General features: G+C 43.5%; 3 protein-coding genes and 1 non-coding gene across 5 annotated transcripts; 2 read left to right on the top strand and 2 right to left on the bottom strand.

The window, feature by feature from the left end:
* Window positions 1–482: 482 nt before the first annotated feature.
* On the bottom strand, window positions 483–8,695 carry rab24 (RAB24, member RAS oncogene family). 2 transcript variants are annotated; one of them, XM_076749862.1, is made up of 9 exons: window positions 8,260–8,695; window positions 7,219–7,391; window positions 6,320–6,388; window positions 5,826–5,904; window positions 4,735–4,802; window positions 4,511–4,610; window positions 3,644–3,694; window positions 2,368–2,427; window positions 483–1,898 (listed from the first exon to the last, which is right to left on the bottom strand). In XM_076749862.1, the coding sequence occupies exons 2-9, from the start codon at window positions 7,333–7,335 to the stop codon at window positions 1,828–1,830; spliced, it is 615 nt and encodes a 204-aa protein (XP_076605977.1). In that variant the 5' UTR covers window positions 7,336–7,391; window positions 8,260–8,695; the 3' UTR covers window positions 483–1,827. The 2 variants fall into 2 exon arrangements, with proteins under 2 accessions (XP_076605977.1, XP_076605979.1); XM_076749864.1 differs by having other exon boundaries at window positions 483–1,895; window positions 8,260–8,670.
* Window positions 8,696–9,990: 1,295 nt separating this feature from the next.
* On the top strand, window positions 9,991–13,935 carry pgrmc1 (progesterone receptor membrane component 1). Its single transcript, XM_076751181.1, has 3 exons — window positions 9,991–10,305; window positions 11,835–11,990; window positions 12,272–13,935. Exons 1-3 carry the CDS (start codon window positions 10,011–10,013, stop codon window positions 12,364–12,366), a joined length of 546 nt encoding a protein of 181 aa, XP_076607296.1. The 5' UTR covers window positions 9,991–10,010; the 3' UTR covers window positions 12,367–13,935.
* A 548-nt stretch (window positions 13,936–14,483) lies between these two features.
* trnal-caa (transfer RNA leucine (anticodon CAA)) lies at window positions 14,484–14,594 on the bottom strand. The gene is made up of 2 exons: window positions 14,557–14,594; window positions 14,484–14,529 (listed from the first exon to the last, which is right to left on the bottom strand). It is a non-coding gene; the product is annotated as a tRNA-Leu (tRNA).
* A 176-nt stretch (window positions 14,595–14,770) lies between these two features.
* cox7b (cytochrome c oxidase subunit 7B) lies at window positions 14,771–16,994 on the top strand. Its single transcript, XM_076750657.1, has 3 exons — window positions 14,771–14,913; window positions 16,017–16,132; window positions 16,759–16,994. The coding sequence occupies exons 1-3, from the start codon at window positions 14,877–14,879 to the stop codon at window positions 16,840–16,842; spliced, it is 237 nt and encodes a 78-aa protein (XP_076606772.1). The 5' UTR covers window positions 14,771–14,876; the 3' UTR covers window positions 16,843–16,994.
* The last annotated feature ends 428 nt before the right edge of the window (window positions 16,995–17,422 follow it).

Raw genomic sequence — 17,422 nt, 5'->3', positions numbered from 1 at the left:
TGTTTTCAGTCACACTGATGGAAAACTGCAGACAATAAAGCAGAACAATTATTTAAATCAAGTTGAATTTCTGCACATTTAGCTCCCAGTTGTGTCAGTGCTTCCTGCTGTGTATAACACAAGAGATTTTACTGAAATAACGAATCAAAGTGTCCTCGACCTGACTCGAGCAATTAAAAACTAATTCAACCCTTTCAGGTTCTACTAAAAGTGACACAAGTCCATCTGTTAGTTTACAGGTGTCTGATATTTCCTGACCGCCCACAAACGCATCCAAAGTTAATGACTAATGTTCCTGCAGCAGGCACACAATACCTGGAGGGTCTGAACTCACGACTGACACCTGCAGACGTCCTGTAACAGGCTGCCGGAGACCAAACTGAAGGCAAACGATGGAGTTTTTACGTTATATTCCCACTCAAAAGGATAAAAAGCTCACAAATTAAACATGAGTGCAAAGACATCCAGTGTAAAACTTAAAGTCCGTCAGAGCTTTCAAACATTCTTTTAATTGGACATATTTGAACTTTACATGGTTTGTCCTCGACAGCCCTCAATAGAAAAAGAGCATGAACACATGAAAGCAGCAGCATGGAGGAACATCTCCTCTCGGCTTCAGCTTAAAAGGCAATAACTTAGTGACTGGAGCTAAACACAGATGTGAATATTGTAGAGAGAACATGGAGACGACCGTTTGTCCGTTTCATCATCCACTCGTGGCTTCCTGTGGTGGTGAAATCAGTTTGTCGGCAGCGTGAAGAGGAACTCATCCAGAGTCTCTTCAAAAGAAAACCTGAACGCCACGTTTCCAAACGGAACGTTTAGAGTTTAAATGCAGAAACCTGACGTTGGATTTTCTTTTAGTCAGCTGAGGTTCAGCGAGCGCCGCCCAACGAGCCGCCATGTTATTTTCCTTTAACGAATCACAGCTCGAGCAGTGGGAGGCGACATCGTTCCACGCCCTGTGACCCACTGCACATGCTCTTTAGTGTTTCTCCTAGTGGCCCCGCCCACACCTTCCCACTCAGCCAATAGACAACGTCAACAGGTAACAGGTAACAGTGAGCAGGCTCAGGTGCTCTGTGGGCAGCCTGTCAGAGATGGAGGTCTATGGGGAAAATGATTTACAGGTGCAGGGATGGTTCTTGTTGCAGTACCACAAGTGGCCACTGGGGCACTGTTCTCTTACACTCTCTCACACACACACACACACACACACACACTCATCTGTATCACTTCATTAATGTGTTCTACCAGATTTGCAAAGGAAGGAGAAGAAGTCGTTTCAGTGACGTGTGACTGAGAGCGAGGGGTGTTCCAGTGGACAGATTGTGTCCTTGTCGGCTTCACGGGAAACGTGCGGGACAGACTGATGAGCTTCCACATCAGGGTTAAATAGAGTTGGAGGTAAACAAAAATGAATTGCTGTAAACAAACATCCGCCTTCCTGAAGTGGCTGAAACATGAAGAAAGAGCCCCTCAGGTGTCTTCTGCCAGTCCGTCCTCACCGTCCTCGTCCCTGCTGGTCCTCTGAGAGCACCGCTTCAGGTCTGACGCTGCAGCTTTAAGCAGACATTGACCCCCATTGTCCAGCTCAGAGGGACCAGCTGAGAGGAGGACCAAAGAGACGAGAGCAGGTCCAGTTCCGCCTGGCGACAGACGGCAGATCTCAGGTCTTTATGGCACAAAGAAACAAACATATCGAACAAAGTACAAACGGCACAGCTCCGCCCTTCTTCTGGGATCCGGGTCCAGAGTCGAGTCATATCCAGGTTTTACTCCAGCCAGGGAAGCCGGACACTCCTGTCCCTGTCCTGGGGCTCAGCATCAGTTGTTATGGCAACAGGAGTAGAAATACGAGTCCTTCTTCTGGCCCAGGTCGACGCTTGATTCCTCTGCTGAAACACAGTTCACAATATTGTGTTTAGCAGCTCTGAGATCAGTTCAGGAGAAATCTGCACCATCGGACAGTTTTCATTTTTTGTTTTTTGTGTGGATGAAACATGAAGTATTGATCAGTGAGCCTCAGAAGGCCTCGTACCTTTGTCACCTCTGCTCAGAGCCATGCTAACTGTTTCCCCCGTTTCTAGTCTTCATGCTAAGCTAAGCTAACCAGCGGCTGGTTGAACATTCAGAGTACAGGTGTTTACTACAGAGGAGATGACTCGTAACCTTCTACAAATCTAAAATCCTTCTCTTTTTCCAGCAAGTCTCAATCAGCTCCACTACTTATTGATTAATGATTGATAATCAGCTAACAGGCCTGGTTTCACTGAGGCTCAGGGCAGGTTTTGTGTTTTACGCCACATGACAGACACAGGTGAACTCCAGTGATGCGGACAGACCATTGCGTGTGGAGACACTCACCTGTCATGAACTGGAAGGCGGAGCTGTTGAAGTCTTCAGCGACCTTCTGAAACAACTCATCTGTCAAACAGAAGAACGGAGGCGTCTTATCCACACGTCATTCACTGACAGCAGGTTCACCGCAGGCACCTGATTGGACGATCAGTCGGTCGATGCAACAACATTTACGTCGGTAGCGTTAGCTAACATCAGTTAGACTAGATAACATCATAACTGGCGGTAACTAATCAACCAGTTAGCTAACGCTAGCTAACTGATGTATTGAACTTAGATTTACCTCGACCGTTAATGGTTACCGGTTGCGTTAACTAGTTTCGGTAGCGTTAACTAGTTTGCTAACTAGCCCGCATTTGAGAACGAGCCCCTCTCCCGACGTCCTGTAACGAGGAGGGTTGAGGACATCGAGGGACATCTGGAGCTTCAGCTGAAGAACAGAGCGGTCAGCTTTGACTCTTTGACCCTGACTTTGGATGAGAGCTGCGGTGAACGTGACACTGCCCAGCTACTCCTCTTCCGTGGGAGGGGGAACTACAGACTTTAAAATGACGGAGGAGCTGGCAGCCATGCGGGCAATGAAAGCAACAACAACTGGGAGTGATTCGTTCACGGAGGTAAATGCATGTTTGGACAAGTTGGGACTGAAATGGGACAAGCTGGCAGGTGTGACAATGGATTGTTGTCCAAATGTGATGGGGACGAATGCTGGACATTTGAAGAGAATGCAGACATTCAGCCAGATTTCAATGTACTTGTTCAAGCCAGAAACAGACTGGATTTTTCCACTGAACAAGTAAAGTGAAGTGACAAACATTTAAAGCACATATTGCTTTTGTATAAAGTTGATCAACTGCTGCATACTGCAAAACACCTTTTCAGTATTTGTGAAGATGAATATGTTTAAAATAAAATGAAACACTGATGTAATGATTGTTTTTGTTTTTACTGTTCATTATTTCTATAGGAATATTTTCCTGTCTCTGCGCTGCCACATGAATCTGACGACACTCGATTCATCCTGACTTTAATGTAGAATCGAGCCGGGAGCCTCGTGAGGACAAGGACACCGCGTTCACCCGTCTCACCTGCTGAAATGAGACTTTTCTGCCTGAGCTTCTTCTCTACTGGAACATGTTTCTGTGGGTACATGGACCAGATTCTTCAGTATCACAGTTCTGAGGTTTACACTCTTCCTCGTGTGACCATGAATGTGACAGACCAGAATAAACAGCTGTGACGGGTTAAATGTGTTCTGCAGACGACTGAAGGTGTGACTCACCCACGTTACTTCCTGTTTTACTGGAGGTCTCAAAGTGCTGCGCGCCGATCTCTGTGGAAGCAAAGCCAAAGGTCAGTGTTGTCTTCATGTCCTTCAACAGAGTCACAACGTTTAACAGCAGTAATCATCAGCCAGGCTCATAAATAATCTGTCAGCATCTTTAAGGTTAAGAGTCAACAGAACGTAGAACCTTCAGCTGGTTTGTTCACAGAGTTCAGGTTAAACTTGTTAAGACGTTTCATTCCTCACAGATCGCAGCATGATGGAAACCTGTCGAGGACCATTTGGCTTCAGTCCTTTTCTGTAGTTCTCAGAGACACAAACAATTCTTCCTCCTGATGTAATTCATGAAAGACATCTGGGCCAATCAGGACGACTCATTAAAATTTCTGCTGTCATCGACGGTCGTCCATCATGTGACTGCTCGCTGTAGGTCTGATGCAGCTGATTGAACATCCTCCTGCAGCAGGTGGAGTCAAACAGCTCCATCAGCCTCAAACCAGGTGAAACAAAGCAGGCAAGAGGAGGCACTCAAGACTCCTGTTCACTCAATCTGAAGCTTCTAAAATCTTATTTCTAAAACCCATCAGGGCTTTTTACGGGAAACTAAACTCTAAAGCAGGAGTTTGACACGAGCACATGTGCGTGAACCCGGAGAGATTCAAGTAAATTCAGCTTCAGCTGAACCATCAGCTTTGTTTGACAGAGTAAACCAACACGATCCCACGTCAACCACATCGACCGGCCCTCTGCTGGTCAAAGCACATCATCTTAATGAGGAACGTGCAGCATTGGCTCATCACAGAACATGAGTGACTGACTTCGTACATGAAGCCAGCAGATCTCTGACAGCGAGGCTGTGATCACCTTCAGCGAAGTCCTGAGCGTCGTGGTAGTCGATCTGACGCAGGCTGCGATCTCCTTCCACCAGGTCGTTCTTAGTGCCACACAGGTAGATCTTACAGTGCTGCGGTCACACAGACAGAGAGAACAGGAGGTGCCGTGGCTTGATGAGGAGGTGCTGTGGACTAACTGAGCTCTTTCAGCTCTGTTCAACTGTGACGTCACATGAGAAAAGCTCTTCCTCTCACCTCCTCGCAGTTCTGCAGCTCCTTCACCCAGAAACGAGCTCGCTGGAAGCTGCTGCTGTCCGTCAGATCTAAAAGACAAAAACCACAAATCACGTCTGAGTGTCTCCAGCTTCACCATCGCCTCCACGGCCTCCGACCAGCTCTCACTGCTTCACACGTTAATCAGTTCAACGATTTGTGGAGTAAAAGATTAACAGTAAAACAAAGGAAAGATGATGCACAGTGACGAAGACGACCGTGTGACATAAAGCGTGACAGCAGTGTGACTTATTCACCGAGGAACGCCATCAGCTGTTTCCTCAGAGACAAAGGTCCTCCATGTGGAACCCAGAGATGTGAAAAGTCTGCAGTAACAAGCTTCCACCTGTTTGAGGGTGATTTCAGGTCTGTTAACTGTCCTCTGTGTCTGAAGCTGTTGTTTTAAATGAAGGTTAATGTCACACAGTATCGTGCTTCATCACACTCTATAGTGACTGTGTTCACATCCTGCTGTTGACGTTGTGATGGAGGACGCTGACTGGAAGGCTTCACCTTCTTCTGTTTACACTCTTTGACTCTGTGTGATGGCGGCGAGCTAACGTGGTGGACATCGTTTTGCTAACTGTGTGCTTCAGTTTGTCTCACCATCAACAGTTTCTACCAGCATCAAAGAGGAAACTCGGGCAGCTCAAGCTGACCAATCACAGTCCTCCTGGTCTCCTCGCTGTGGACCTACAGCCACTGTAGTGCACACCAGCTGCAGCTAGCTACAGCAGCTACGTTAGCATGAGGGACCAGAGCAGAGCCCAGAGTCTCTGCACAAACACACTGCAGTCAGGATCAAGCTGATGGCGTCTGCAGCACAAATTCATTCACTTACAGCAGGAGGTTCCAAAGGTCACGTTCAGCTCTGTGTAAAGCTCAGGTTATTTATCTCATAGCAGCAGCACAGAAACAGATCAAACAGCTTAAAGCAAAGTGACGTCAAACACGAGCACTGAGGTGAAACAGGCCTGATGAGCAGGACGAAACGAAGGCAGCTGATCTCAGCTGCTGCTGCCACACACATACTAAACATCTGCTGAAAACTCGCCATGAGAAACCAGATTTACCGTAGCAGACGATGGCTGCTCGTGCTCCTCTGTAGTAGATTCGGCTCATGGCTTCGTAGCGTTCTGATCCAGCGGTGTCCTGAGTGAGAGGTAGGAAAGAAAAACTGAGACTCATCCACAGGAAACACAGACAGAAGACAGCACAGCGCTAACTGCTTCCGGTGTTAACAGCTTAAATGTGTTTGTGTGGTCGTAGCTGTCTGAGACCTGAGCTATCCTGCAGCCTCCATGACAGTTTCAATGCTGCGTCATCCTCAGCATGAAAAGCTCTGTAGCTCCAGACCAGTTTACCCTCACTGCTAGAAAGTGGTCGAATCACAGAAAGCTGTGATTCAGAACGAGTTTATCATCTACTCAAACTTACATTTCTGCTCATTTTCTCATCTGTTCTCCTCCTTTACAATCAAGCACATAGAAGAGGAAAACTTAACAATGAAGTGACTGAGCTCTCAGGCAGGACAGACTCCAGCTCCTTCAGGCCGCCTCGCACTCACCCATATTCCGAGGGTAATCACCTTCTCTCCCACCTGGATTGGTTTGGCAACAAAAGCAGCGCCGATAGTCTGTCAGGAACAGAGAACGAGTTCAGTGAAGCATCAGACACTCAGGGCTGGAAACACTGCGTCCCCGTGGACCGCGTGTACTCTCAATCTGAACACTCTTCTTCTATTATCTATATGTCGCTCTATGCACACGTGGAGTTTCTGCTCAAGTTCTACATCAACATTCTACAGTTTCAATGAGCCAGCTATGAACTTGTGATGAATCAGCAGATATTCCACAAAACATTTCATGTAGATTTATTTGGCAATAGACATTAATGCTGCACAGCTGACTTCTCTTCACATTAACTGTTACGGTTTAAGAAATGATAACACTGTGTTTTCTGATGGTGGAGGTTTGGATCAACCTCACAGAGACGACGACGAGTCACAGGAAGTCAACACAAACTGCTGCTCTGAGTAAAAGCACAAGATTTTTTCATTTTGGTGTTTGTTTGGTAGACTGAGTTTCTGTTCAGTGTTTTTAATTTCTCAAGAATTTGCATCAATTCAGCTAAAAAACTAAATTCAATCCATTTTAAATGAAATGAAGTGAGCAGAAAGTGAAGCCACAGCATCTCTTAATGCAGCAGTGAAGTTAGAAAGACGTCAGTGTGTCTGAAGAGTTTCGACATTAACACATAAGACTCTGACAGAAACACTCGTCTAAAGCAGGATCTGTTCAAAGAAACACTGCTGCAGTTTCTATCAGTGCTTTTCAGCTTTCAGATGATCACAGCCTTCCTCCCCGCGACCTCCTCAGGGGCCTGATATAAAAATAATGCCATTCATCAGGAAGACAAGCGTCAACAGGCCGACATGGAGGCTGCAGCGGAGCAGCTGACACTCACGTTCTGATACGGGCCGACCAGGAAGCGATGGTGAACGTATCTCTCCACCAGGCTGGTCTTGCCCACACTCTCCTTTCCCAGCATCACCACTTTGGCATCCACACGCATCGCACTCATGGTAGATGAGCCCAGGGCAGGAGGGGGGGGGGACGTTTAAGAGGCTGCTCGGTGTGCTAACAGACAGATAACAAACTCAGGAAGATGGAACACAATCTGCCCTTTGAGAGAGGCTGAAAATGATATTTCATACACCAAAAACAAGAACAAATGTGTGTTTTTGAGAAGAATCAGGAAACTTCAGTCAGAATCACTGAGAATGACCAAATACTAAACTTTTCTGGGATTTCTTACAAATCTCTGTACTTCCTCTATTTCTACACGTCAGCATTCAGAACAGCCACAACTTCATCTGTTCCTCCAAACTGTCAATCGACCTTGTCAAAAAGACTGATGGACACATGTCCATCATGTCCAGTCAAGTCTTCAACATGCAGATTCTTCTGATTAAATGTCCAAAAAACCCAAAGTATTACAGGATATGAATGTGGCAACAGCAACAAAAATTCTATTAAGTGTGTTTGTACTAAAATAATACTGGTAGGCCTTGATAATAACTAAAAAATAATAATAATAATAATAATAATAATAATAAAAAATGTTATCAACACGACCAAAGCTTTGATTGACTCAGTTTGGCAAAACTGTGAATGTGTGAATTCATCATGAAGCGACAAACTTGAGCTTTCACTTTATCAACAGACACTATAACACTATTTTAGTTTTAAAGGGTTTAATGTCGTGTTTTATTCCTGTCTGTCAAATTTTAAGGCTCAGCTTCTTTTAGATCTAACTACATGTTCGTCACTGTTTCACTTCATCAAAAACAACTTAATACAAACAAAACTGATGTTTTATTAAAGTACAACAACTCTATTTGTCGTTCAGTTAATGTTCAGTTAAACATGACAAAGCCAAAACATTAGCGTTAGCTTCTGAGCTAACCTGGCTAACTTCAGCACCATGTACACACACTGAACTCACCTCTAGGCTAGCTTGACTCAACAAATCTGATCTTGTCCGGGCAAACGCCAAACGGGGTCCTCCGCTCCTACCGAACCTGTTTTGAGGTAAAAACAGCAGCAGCCAAATCGTTTGTCATCTCTGTCCTCCGTCCCGAGCACCGGCTGCTGTTTGGTTACCGAGCGGCGGCTAACGTTAGCTCGGTTAACGTTACTGCCACTATTGCGCAATGACAGAAATTACACACAAGTCGTCAGTTAGAAAACATCACAGACAGAAATCATCACCAGTTGACATCGTTTCCAGTAAACAGGAGCCCGATTTCCTGAAAACAAGTCCAGCTTAGAGGCGAGGACAGCCGGCTGCAAACTGAGCTCTAGACCGCCTCTGAGGGGGAAAATCTCCATCTAAGCTTCGTTTGTTTGGGTGGAACCAAACAACCGACAGAGGCGGTTTCCAGGTCACGGAAGTGACCGATTTACACGAGACAATCACCGGAAGTAAAGAAACGACAATTGAATTTTTTTTTTTTTTTTTTTTTTTTTCCATTTTTACAGAGTTATTCATTATGTTTGAGAATAAACATTTACTTGACAATTAATGTTTATACTCTGGCTGCTTTTGAATGATGAATTAAACGTTTTAAAATGGCAGAAAATGTAGAAAAAGCATCATCATAATTTCCTAAATATGTATCTATATATATTTATTTTAAATCTGTACAAATGTACATATACATAGTTGCTTTTCTATTCTGTATCCTGTACACTTTTTTAGACCTCTTTATGCCAATGTGCTTGCTCTTTGTAATATTTGTTGGCTGTAACGACTAAATTTCCCCAGTGTGGGATCGATAAAGTCTTATCTTATCTTATCTTATCTTATCTTATCTTATCTTGTCTTTTCTTATCTTACATTCCGTTTACAATCATAGAAGACTGAGGTTTCATGATCACAGCTGGACTTCCAAAACTGAAAGTGATCTTTTCTTTTTGTTTTATTGGCGTCTCTCTGTCACAGAACAAGACAGCTACCAATCATCTTTTTACTCTGCCACCACCTCCGCATTCAGTGTCCAAACTATGCTCGACAGGACATTAATTGACGAGATCTTTTCAAATTAAAAGGACATTTGGCCCGTTAGCGACATTAAAATGCATTTCCTATGGTGAACACTTGGCGTCACTATAACACACAGGAAGCACTGCTGGATGACGTGAAGAAGACCTCAGTGATAACTGTTCATCTCATCCAGTCAAGAGCTCTGTATCACCGGCTGTGTTTCTGCATCTTTTGCTGTGTTTTGGATCTTAGAATCACCGTAAGCAGCTTTCTCTATAAAATGAAAGAAAAGCAAATTAAAGATTCATGAAAGCGTTTCGAATTGTTATCTTCATCCGTATTAAATACACACAAATATAATAACAATAAAGAGCTGAAATAATCGATACTATTATTTGATCCATAGAAAACAATTCTCGTAATCATTTTTTTCAAGTTGTTTCATATATTTATATTTTCGTCCATTTTCTTGTACTGTACAGATTAAACATAACCCGGGAATCATAAGAAACAATGAAAGTTTATCGTGATGTAGTTAATAATATACATATAATTTCTAACTAGCAAAGCTATTTTATTTTGGTCGGAGGCTGATTGGTCAAAGCCTTTAACTGACGCCTCTGAGGCTCCAGCTGTGATTGGTTCATGAACTCTACCAGTCCCAACACGCGCGCGCGCACACACAGACAGGGACAGACAGAGAAGCCAACATGGCTGAAGCAGAGGGAGCCGAGTTAAGTTCTGGAGGGATTTTCCAGGAGATCTTCACGTCCCCGCTGAATCTGACCCTTCTCAGCCTCTGCTTGTTTCTGCTCTACAAGATCTTCCGCGGAGACAAACCGCCGGACTTCGGAGAGGTGGAGCAGCCGCTGCCCAGACTGAAGAAGAAGGATTTCACACTGGCTGAGCTGAAGCCCTACGATGGACTTCAGAACCCCAGAATCCTCATGGCTGTCAACGGGAAAGTGTTCGACGTGACCAGAGGAAAGAAGTTTTACGGGCCAGGTGAGGTTCCTCGAGTTGTCCGTGTTCAGGTGTTCGACCTGTTCTCGTGTGGCAGACAGCGGAAGTGGCCGCAGGTCTGCTGTTAAGTTTTATTCCGTGTTTTTATGTTTTGTTTGAGAACCAGGGGCTTGTTTGTTGATCGTGAAGTGGATTTTGTCGTTGAACGCCACACCCCCACCCCCCCGCACCCCCCGTTTGTTAGCTTTCACAACAGAGCTGCTGTAGCCTTCAGAGCACAGATCGTCTACAGGCAGAAGATGAGTTACTCCGCATGGAGAAAGCAGGGCCCGTCAGCCGCCATGTTTTCAGAGCTGCAGTGGGCGGGGTCACTGACTCCGGAGGCAGTTTTTTATAGTTTAATGTTTGGTTTTAACGATGATTGAGAGAACTTGACACAGAAGAATATTGTTTTAATCAGCAGTTCATCCAGTTTCAGTTTATTTCTTTATGGATTCAGTTTATTTCTTTATGGATGTCTCTGACTAAACTGACCGAAGGATCATTTAATATCCAGAGAACAAAGATATCATGAAACATGACATTTTCTCTAAGTTCAAACAGTAGTTTCAGTAGAATGACCTCATGGACAGACCTGTTTCTGTGGTTCAAGAGGCAGCGCGGTCGTTTGTTTTGTTTTTTACTGTATAGAATATAAGAAGGTAAACAGAAAGCAGATGTCAGACCTTTCATACCCAGACCTCGTCCATGCATTAGAATGACCCCTTTCTGTCCACTCGCCTCCATGTTGGTTTGTGTTGTAGACTTCCTGCCTACATCTTTGGCCTGTACATCACGAAACATTGATCAGATGACGAAGCGTAGCTGTGAAGACTGCAATCGGTGACACAGCAAAATAAACGATGGAGCACGATGTGAAACAAGACATTTTTCTGTCATGGCATGATAAATATCATGATGCTGTGCTGCCACAGGCCTGCAGGGAGGACGCCAACCAGAAGCATTTAGATCAACAAGTAGCAGGACGAGTTCTCGTTTGTTTGTTCTCTGCAGCAGTGACGTGAACCAGCGCAGAACGTTCTCTCGTGCTCTGTCATACCTCAGAGTGACTTTCCTGTCACCTGGAAACACGTGAAGAGTTAGACCTCTCTGTTTCTGTCTTATCTCGGACTACAACCTCTGCTGCCTGTAACCTCTGGCCAACATGATAACTCACAGTCATGCAGACTGTTTCAGAGCCCTTAAGTCTGATGAGGAAGAGTTTCTTTTAACGGGGGGGGTCCAGCTCCACATACAAATGAAAGTAATAAGACAAGTGATAACAGACAGTTTGTAGTGGATCAGGTTGTTGCTGGTTTGGCCTTTTCAGGGGGAGATGATCTAGTCACCAGACTCCTTTATCAGAACACATTATTGATCGCTGAGGGGAAACTGACCTGAAATGGCCGCCGTTTTCCACAGATCTTTGTCTGGATTTGGGTTTTTTGGAAATATGGACACCTCCTGCTGGTTTGCTGCCGTAGTCCTGCAGCCTCTTCACCGTGTGTCTGTGTGTCTTTGCTGTCTTGCAGAGGGGCCGTATGGAGTGTTTGCAGGCAGAGACGCGTCCAGAGGTTTGGCCACGTTCTGCCTGGAGAAAGACGCCCTGAAAGACGAACACGACGACCTGTCGGACCTGAACGCCATGCAGCAGGAGAGCCTCTCTGAGTGGGAGTCTCAGTTCACCAGTGAGTAGAAATGTGACGGTCAACATCAACGTCTCAGTAAACAGTGATTTGACCGGAGTGCTGAAAACTGTCCGAGCTGAAATGAAATAAAATGACTCATTTGATCAAAACTGACTCTGCAGGAGTGTTAAAAAACATCATGGCTTAGAAACTCCAGGAGGTCAGTCGTTGTTGACTAATTAATCAGCGAATCAATGAAATGATTGGATTGATCAGGTCCAGCTGCGTTCTCGAGTCTTGAGGCCGTCCATAACTTTCTTCTTTTTTTCTTCCCATCACAGCAAAGTATGACTATGTCGGCAAGCTCCTGAAGCCTGGAGAGGAGCCCACGGAGTACACCGACGACGAGGAAGGCAAAGACAAAAAGGCCGACTAGAAGACGGAGAGTCGACGGATGCCTTAACGTTTGTGATTTTGTCGCCTGTTTGGGGGTAATTCCTGAATCTTCTGTTTGCATTCTCGTGATTTTGGACCATCACAATCCTAGATTTTCTGTTCTGAAGTCTAGAAGGCATCAACAGTGAAATCAGCCGTAGAGCTTTGTAGTTTTGTAGAGTTTAGGTCCGTTTCTGTGAGGCTGAGGACGAATCTGCTCCGGCAGGTTTGACACATTCCTCTCGTCCAAACTTCAGCTCCTCGTCTCAGTTTCACTCAGAGTGAAGAAACATGAGTTTTACTCTCAGATTGTCTTTGTTCTTCACACAAACATCAGATCAAACTGTTTGAGCCTCTTAAAGTTTCCAGATAAACTCCAGTTTGACCAAAATCACCTCAGATGTTTGTCTCTGAGTTTGTTTGGTTTCAGCCGCTGATCTGAGGACTCGTTCCTGCCTTGGCTTCAGTATCAGAGACAAACCTGTGAAATGAAATTTATCTGAAAGCTTTAGCTGAAGTCCTCTGTCACGTTTTCCAGCCGCAGCTGAGTTCAGAGTCGAGATGGACGCAGTTCTGAGCAGAAGGATGACAAACGTTGGAAATTTCCTTTTCAGTGCAGCGAATCGGACCAAACGCTGATCAGCTGATTGATCACATGCGATCTCACCTCTCTCTTCTCTGGCTTCAGGCCTTTGTTAGCCTTTATTGATATGATGTAAAAAAAAATTTTCTCTGTCCATTGTCCTGTGAGAGAAAGTGCAGACTTGTTTTTAATGTCCAGCCCCTCAAACGTTGAGCTGACGGACTTTTCCTCACTGATCCGTGTGTCTGATTTTCACTGTTGATTTCTCTTCGGGGCCATTTGTTTCGATCTGATCCAGAGATTTTCGACTGTTTTAACCAATGCTGCAAAGCTTCGGTTCAGTCCGTGTCGTTCTTTCTCGACCTTGTGGCCTGATGATCAGACTTCATTCAAAGGGACAGAAATTTGATTGACACCAGTTTTAGAATCAGTTTCTCATTGAAAAAAAACATCCTCTAGTTTCTTCTTCTCACATGCAAAGATTTGATGCTTTTCTTTTACAATTATAATTCAAATTCTTTAGATTTCGGACTTTAGTTCAGACAGAACAAGTAACGTGCAATGATTTTTAACAAACAAAAATCTGGACCCTTCATTCACCTGCAGTTGTGTTTCACGTGATCGTAGCTGCAGTTTATGACGTTCAGAGGAGCTTCATCTCAAACAGCTGCTTTCATTTTAGAAACATGATGAAGAATCATGACCTGAGATTCGTCTCCAGCTGATGGTTTGGTCACATCCTTTCTGACACTAAATCCACCATGAAAAAGAATCAGAAACTTTAATTTTAGGAAATATTGTTAATTTTCAGTCCTGTGGAAGGAGTTTGTTTTTCTGACTGTAGAAAAATGTGTGAAATCACCTGCTGAGTTTTAATGAGGGAACCTTTTCAGTATGCATGCACAACATACACAAACTAAACATTATGACACAGTTATAATCCTGAAAATGATATTTTCATTTAATAAAGAAAATTACAAAAAGGAAGACTTGTCAGTCTGTTGATCTCAGTACCTCCACATTATTTTGAATGTATGTTATGAAAGTGAGATTTTGATGCAAATAAAGACTTTTTGAATTAACATGAAATATTCTGACTATTGAATTGAAGAAACTAAGAGCACTTCATAGAGACATACATGTTGAAATTTAAAGTATTTAGGATGTTCTTAAAATCATGTCAACTCAGTCACGAACAGTTTGAATAAAATATGAACCAGTTTCATCTTTAAGCAGTTTATATCATACACTTAGACTGTGTACTGAGTGTATTTAGTACTGTAATGACTGCCGTTACATAGTCAGGAGCAGTACGGATCCAGGTGGGATCAATGAACCTCATTACAGCCTCACAAAACTTGAATACCTGTTCTCTCCACAATCAGTCAAAACTGAAGAGGCCCTTTGCTGAGGTGAGACGTTTTCAAGTTTGCACATCGACGCTCAGCGGTCGTGATTCAGCTCTCAGTTCACACGTTCTTTATCATTACTGTCATTGACCACGAAGGAAAAAAAGAAAAAAAAAAAAAAAGATGTGTCAGAAGTGGGATTCGAACCCACGCCTCCATTCGGAGACCAGAAGTCCCGCTTCAACGGAAGGAGCTTATCCTTGAGTCTGGCGCCTTAGACCACTCGGCCATCCTGACACGGTGCTGTCAAATGCTGTCGCTTTAGTTTTTATTGATATCACCCGGAACATGAACGGTGAGTTGCTTATGTAAGTGAAAAATAACCAAAATAACCGGTAACTGCTTCGTGCATATGTTTCACTTTACAAAAGTCTAGAAACGTCTATTCCTATATTTCAACGCTTTGTTTAGGTCTGCGCATGCTCACATTGGCTATCGTAACTTCCGCTGTGTCTACGTGCTGCGGCCATATTCCACTTCCGTTCTTCAAGGGTAACTGAAAGCACCAGGCTAGCTAACATGTACCGGTTTGCTAAAGCTGCAGTCAACATCAGCGGTAAGGAAACAGTTCATTAGTAGAAATTGTGTTGTCTGTGTGTTTTCAGTCAGGCGCTAGTGTCATGAAGTTTAATGAATAAAGTTTGACCAGTCTGCCTTTGCTCTGTGACCGCGGTCACGGGTGCTAACGTCAACAGCTAGCCAGCTAACGTTAGCAACTCTCGCTGGGGTCGTGATATGTCTAAAAAGACGGTTTGTCTCATTTAGTGTCCTTCATTATCTTCCATAAGGCAGACCAGTTTGTTTTTTAGTTTAGAGTAAAACTACTTTCCCAAATAAGCATTCGTAGTTTTTCATCGATGTGTCATTGTTCGGCACAGACATGATGATAAAAATGAGCTACCTGAAATAATTGTATTAAATAATATTTTCATTTGCTTTATGTCTAAATATGCGTTAATAACTGAAAATAATAAAACGATAAACTGTCCAGATGATGCCCATGAAGTTAGACAGTCTGATAAAGGAAGGACAAACGAGGACAGACTTTTCATCCGGATTTAACGTTTGAAGAAATGAACTTTCAAAGGATGTGGACTCAGTCATTTCCTCAACACTTAACACTTAATCATTCACAATTAAAAAAGGACTAATATGACCAATAACAGCCATGGCTTTCACTGACCTGATGGGAAATGTGACCTTTTTGGTGAAAAACAATGCAATACACCTGAACTGAGAGCAGCTGATCTCAACCCATTCATCCAGCTGGTTTGATAGATTCTAACTGAATCCAGCCTGAAACATGTTTGTTGCAGTTACAGTGGAGTCAGTGTGAAAAGGCTCTTACAGGTCGTCCTGTGTCCACATGAAGAATCACTGCATCACCTCTGTGTGACTGAGTTCACCAACGCTGGCCGAGACAGATACTGACATCTTTAAATATTCAGCTTTATGACCACATCAGTGTCTGTCACTGTTCTGTTAACTGAACCTCTGTTTTTGTAGTCACTTATGTTTAATTTTATTTTTATTGTTATTTAGTCTCTATGAAGAGAATTGTAAAATGGCATAAATGGTAAAGTAATTCAGAATAAAAGATTTTAATAATGCATTTCATGAACTCCAGCCATTACCGTGAAGCCTGTGTGTGTCATCCAGGTCAGGCTGTGAGGCAGGTGAGGCATGGATCCACCGCCCCACAGGACTTCCACACCAAGTACGGCACCAGTGTGTTGGCGGGCGGAGCGCTCTTCTGCGTGGCTGTGTGGGGATACGTAAGTAGTGCGGTCCTGTTGGGCCATGCCACGTTCAGTTTTAAGTATAAATGCACAAAGTGGGGCAAAGAGCATCACAGCTGCTGGTTAAAAATGCTATGTTTTAAAGTCAGGAGAAGTAAATGCCACATACCTCCAGGGTTTTAGTGGTGTGGGAGGAAGAAGTTTGAGTTTCTGGGATTCTCGTCACAATACAGAAAGTGTGAAATAATTCAATAAAATGGGTTGAAAGCTGCAAAGGTTGAAACTTCTCATTGGACAAATATCAACAATGTACTCTGATCAAAAACCTACTTGACAAATAGATCAGGACAGTTTTATTATATAGAGACAAATCAAACAGGGCGTGTCTCAGGGAATGTTTTATACTCTTTATAATATTTACAGCCACCAAGAGAGTGCACATGGTAACAGTGATGAGAGAAAGCTGAAATCACTGAGGACGACAGCTGAGCTCGATATGATGCTTTATCAAACACCACAGAGAGGTGCTTGAATCTTAGGAGTAGATTCTGCAGTTTTTGGTGTAACTTCAGCACAACGTTGGATTTTGAGTTGAACTTCTTTGCAGTAGCAAGACTTTTTTTTCTGTTAATTCTATAATGATCTTTGTGGTCTTTGTGCAGGTGCTGACTCAGACCGGCATCACTTGGAATATGTCACCTGTTGGGAGGGTCACGCCCAAAGAGTGGAGAGAGGCTGAGGAGTGAAGAGCCACCATGACACACTTGCATCCCACCTAATAAACCTTCTGGTTGTACAGATGAATACTGAATCTCTGCCTGTTCAGACAGTGACTGTCTGTGTTTAGTCAAACATATTACTTTGTCCAAATAAATGAAGTGTGATTCTACTTAAAACAGCTTCTTTGACCCTGTGATTCCTCTGCACAGTCGCAGCTGTTCATCTACTCTCCCTCAAGTCCCAAGTTGACAAATCATTGTTCAAAGTCATAATAGGATTTGATAGAATTACAGAAAATAAAAGTGTATTTATCAATATGGATATGAAGAGCTCATTTGGTTTTATGTTTATCATCCCTGACTGAGTGATTGATATCACTGCTTTTTAATACCCTTTTGTTAGTGTACGCTTCTGTAAAAGTACTGAAGTTGCAGATTGATCCCTCTCAGTGTTACTACATTATTTGTGATGCACTAAGCGCATAAGCAGCACGAAATGTTTTATTTGGTCGAGGTTCAGTGGTGGTAGAAGTATCAGAAGTACTACTACTAAAATATTTAATGATAATAACAGATCATTTAATTGGTGACGAAACAAGAAATCTGT

Source organism: Chaetodon auriga, chromosome 15 (genome assembly GCF_051107435.1).
Source record: "Chaetodon auriga isolate fChaAug3 chromosome 15, fChaAug3.hap1, whole genome shotgun sequence".
Classification (NCBI taxonomy): Eukaryota; Metazoa; Chordata; class Actinopteri; order Chaetodontiformes; family Chaetodontidae; genus Chaetodon; species Chaetodon auriga.
Note: the sequence above shows the minus strand (reverse complement) of the source record. Positions and strands in the feature narration are given on the sequence as shown.

Bases quoted from the DNA above. Each gene is read 5' to 3' on its own strand.
- cox7b (XM_076750657.1), top strand. From the start codon at position 14,877: ATGTACCGGTTTGCTAAAGCTGCAGTCAACATCAGCG. The intron at 14,914-16,016 runs GTAAGGAAACAG...TGTGTCATCCAG, and splicing joins AGCTGCAGTCAACATCAGCG to GTCAGGCTGTGAGGCAGGTG. The intron at 16,133-16,758 runs GTAAGTAGTGCG...GTCTTTGTGCAG, and splicing joins GCGTGGCTGTGTGGGGATAC to GTGCTGACTCAGACCGGCAT.
- pgrmc1 (XM_076751181.1), top strand. From the start codon at position 10,011: ATGGCTGAAGCAGAGGGAGCCGAGTTAAGTTCTGGAGGGATTTTCCAG. The intron at 10,306-11,834 runs GTGAGGTTCCTC...GCTGTCTTGCAG, and splicing joins AAAGAAGTTTTACGGGCCAG to AGGGGCCGTATGGAGTGTTT. The intron at 11,991-12,271 runs GTGAGTAGAAAT...TTCCCATCACAG, and splicing joins GTGGGAGTCTCAGTTCACCA to CAAAGTATGACTATGTCGGC.
- rab24 (XM_076749862.1), bottom strand. From the start codon at position 7,335: ATGAGTGCGATGCGTGTGGATGCCAAAGTGGTGATGCTGGGAAAGGAG. The intron at 4,611-4,734 runs GTGAGAGGAAGA...GTGTGACCGCAG, and splicing joins AGCTGCAGAACTGCGAGGAG to CACTGTAAGATCTACCTGTG. The intron at 3,695-4,510 runs GTGATCACAGCC...TTGCTTCCACAG, and splicing joins CGCTCAGGACTTCGCTGAAG to AGATCGGCGCGCAGCACTTT.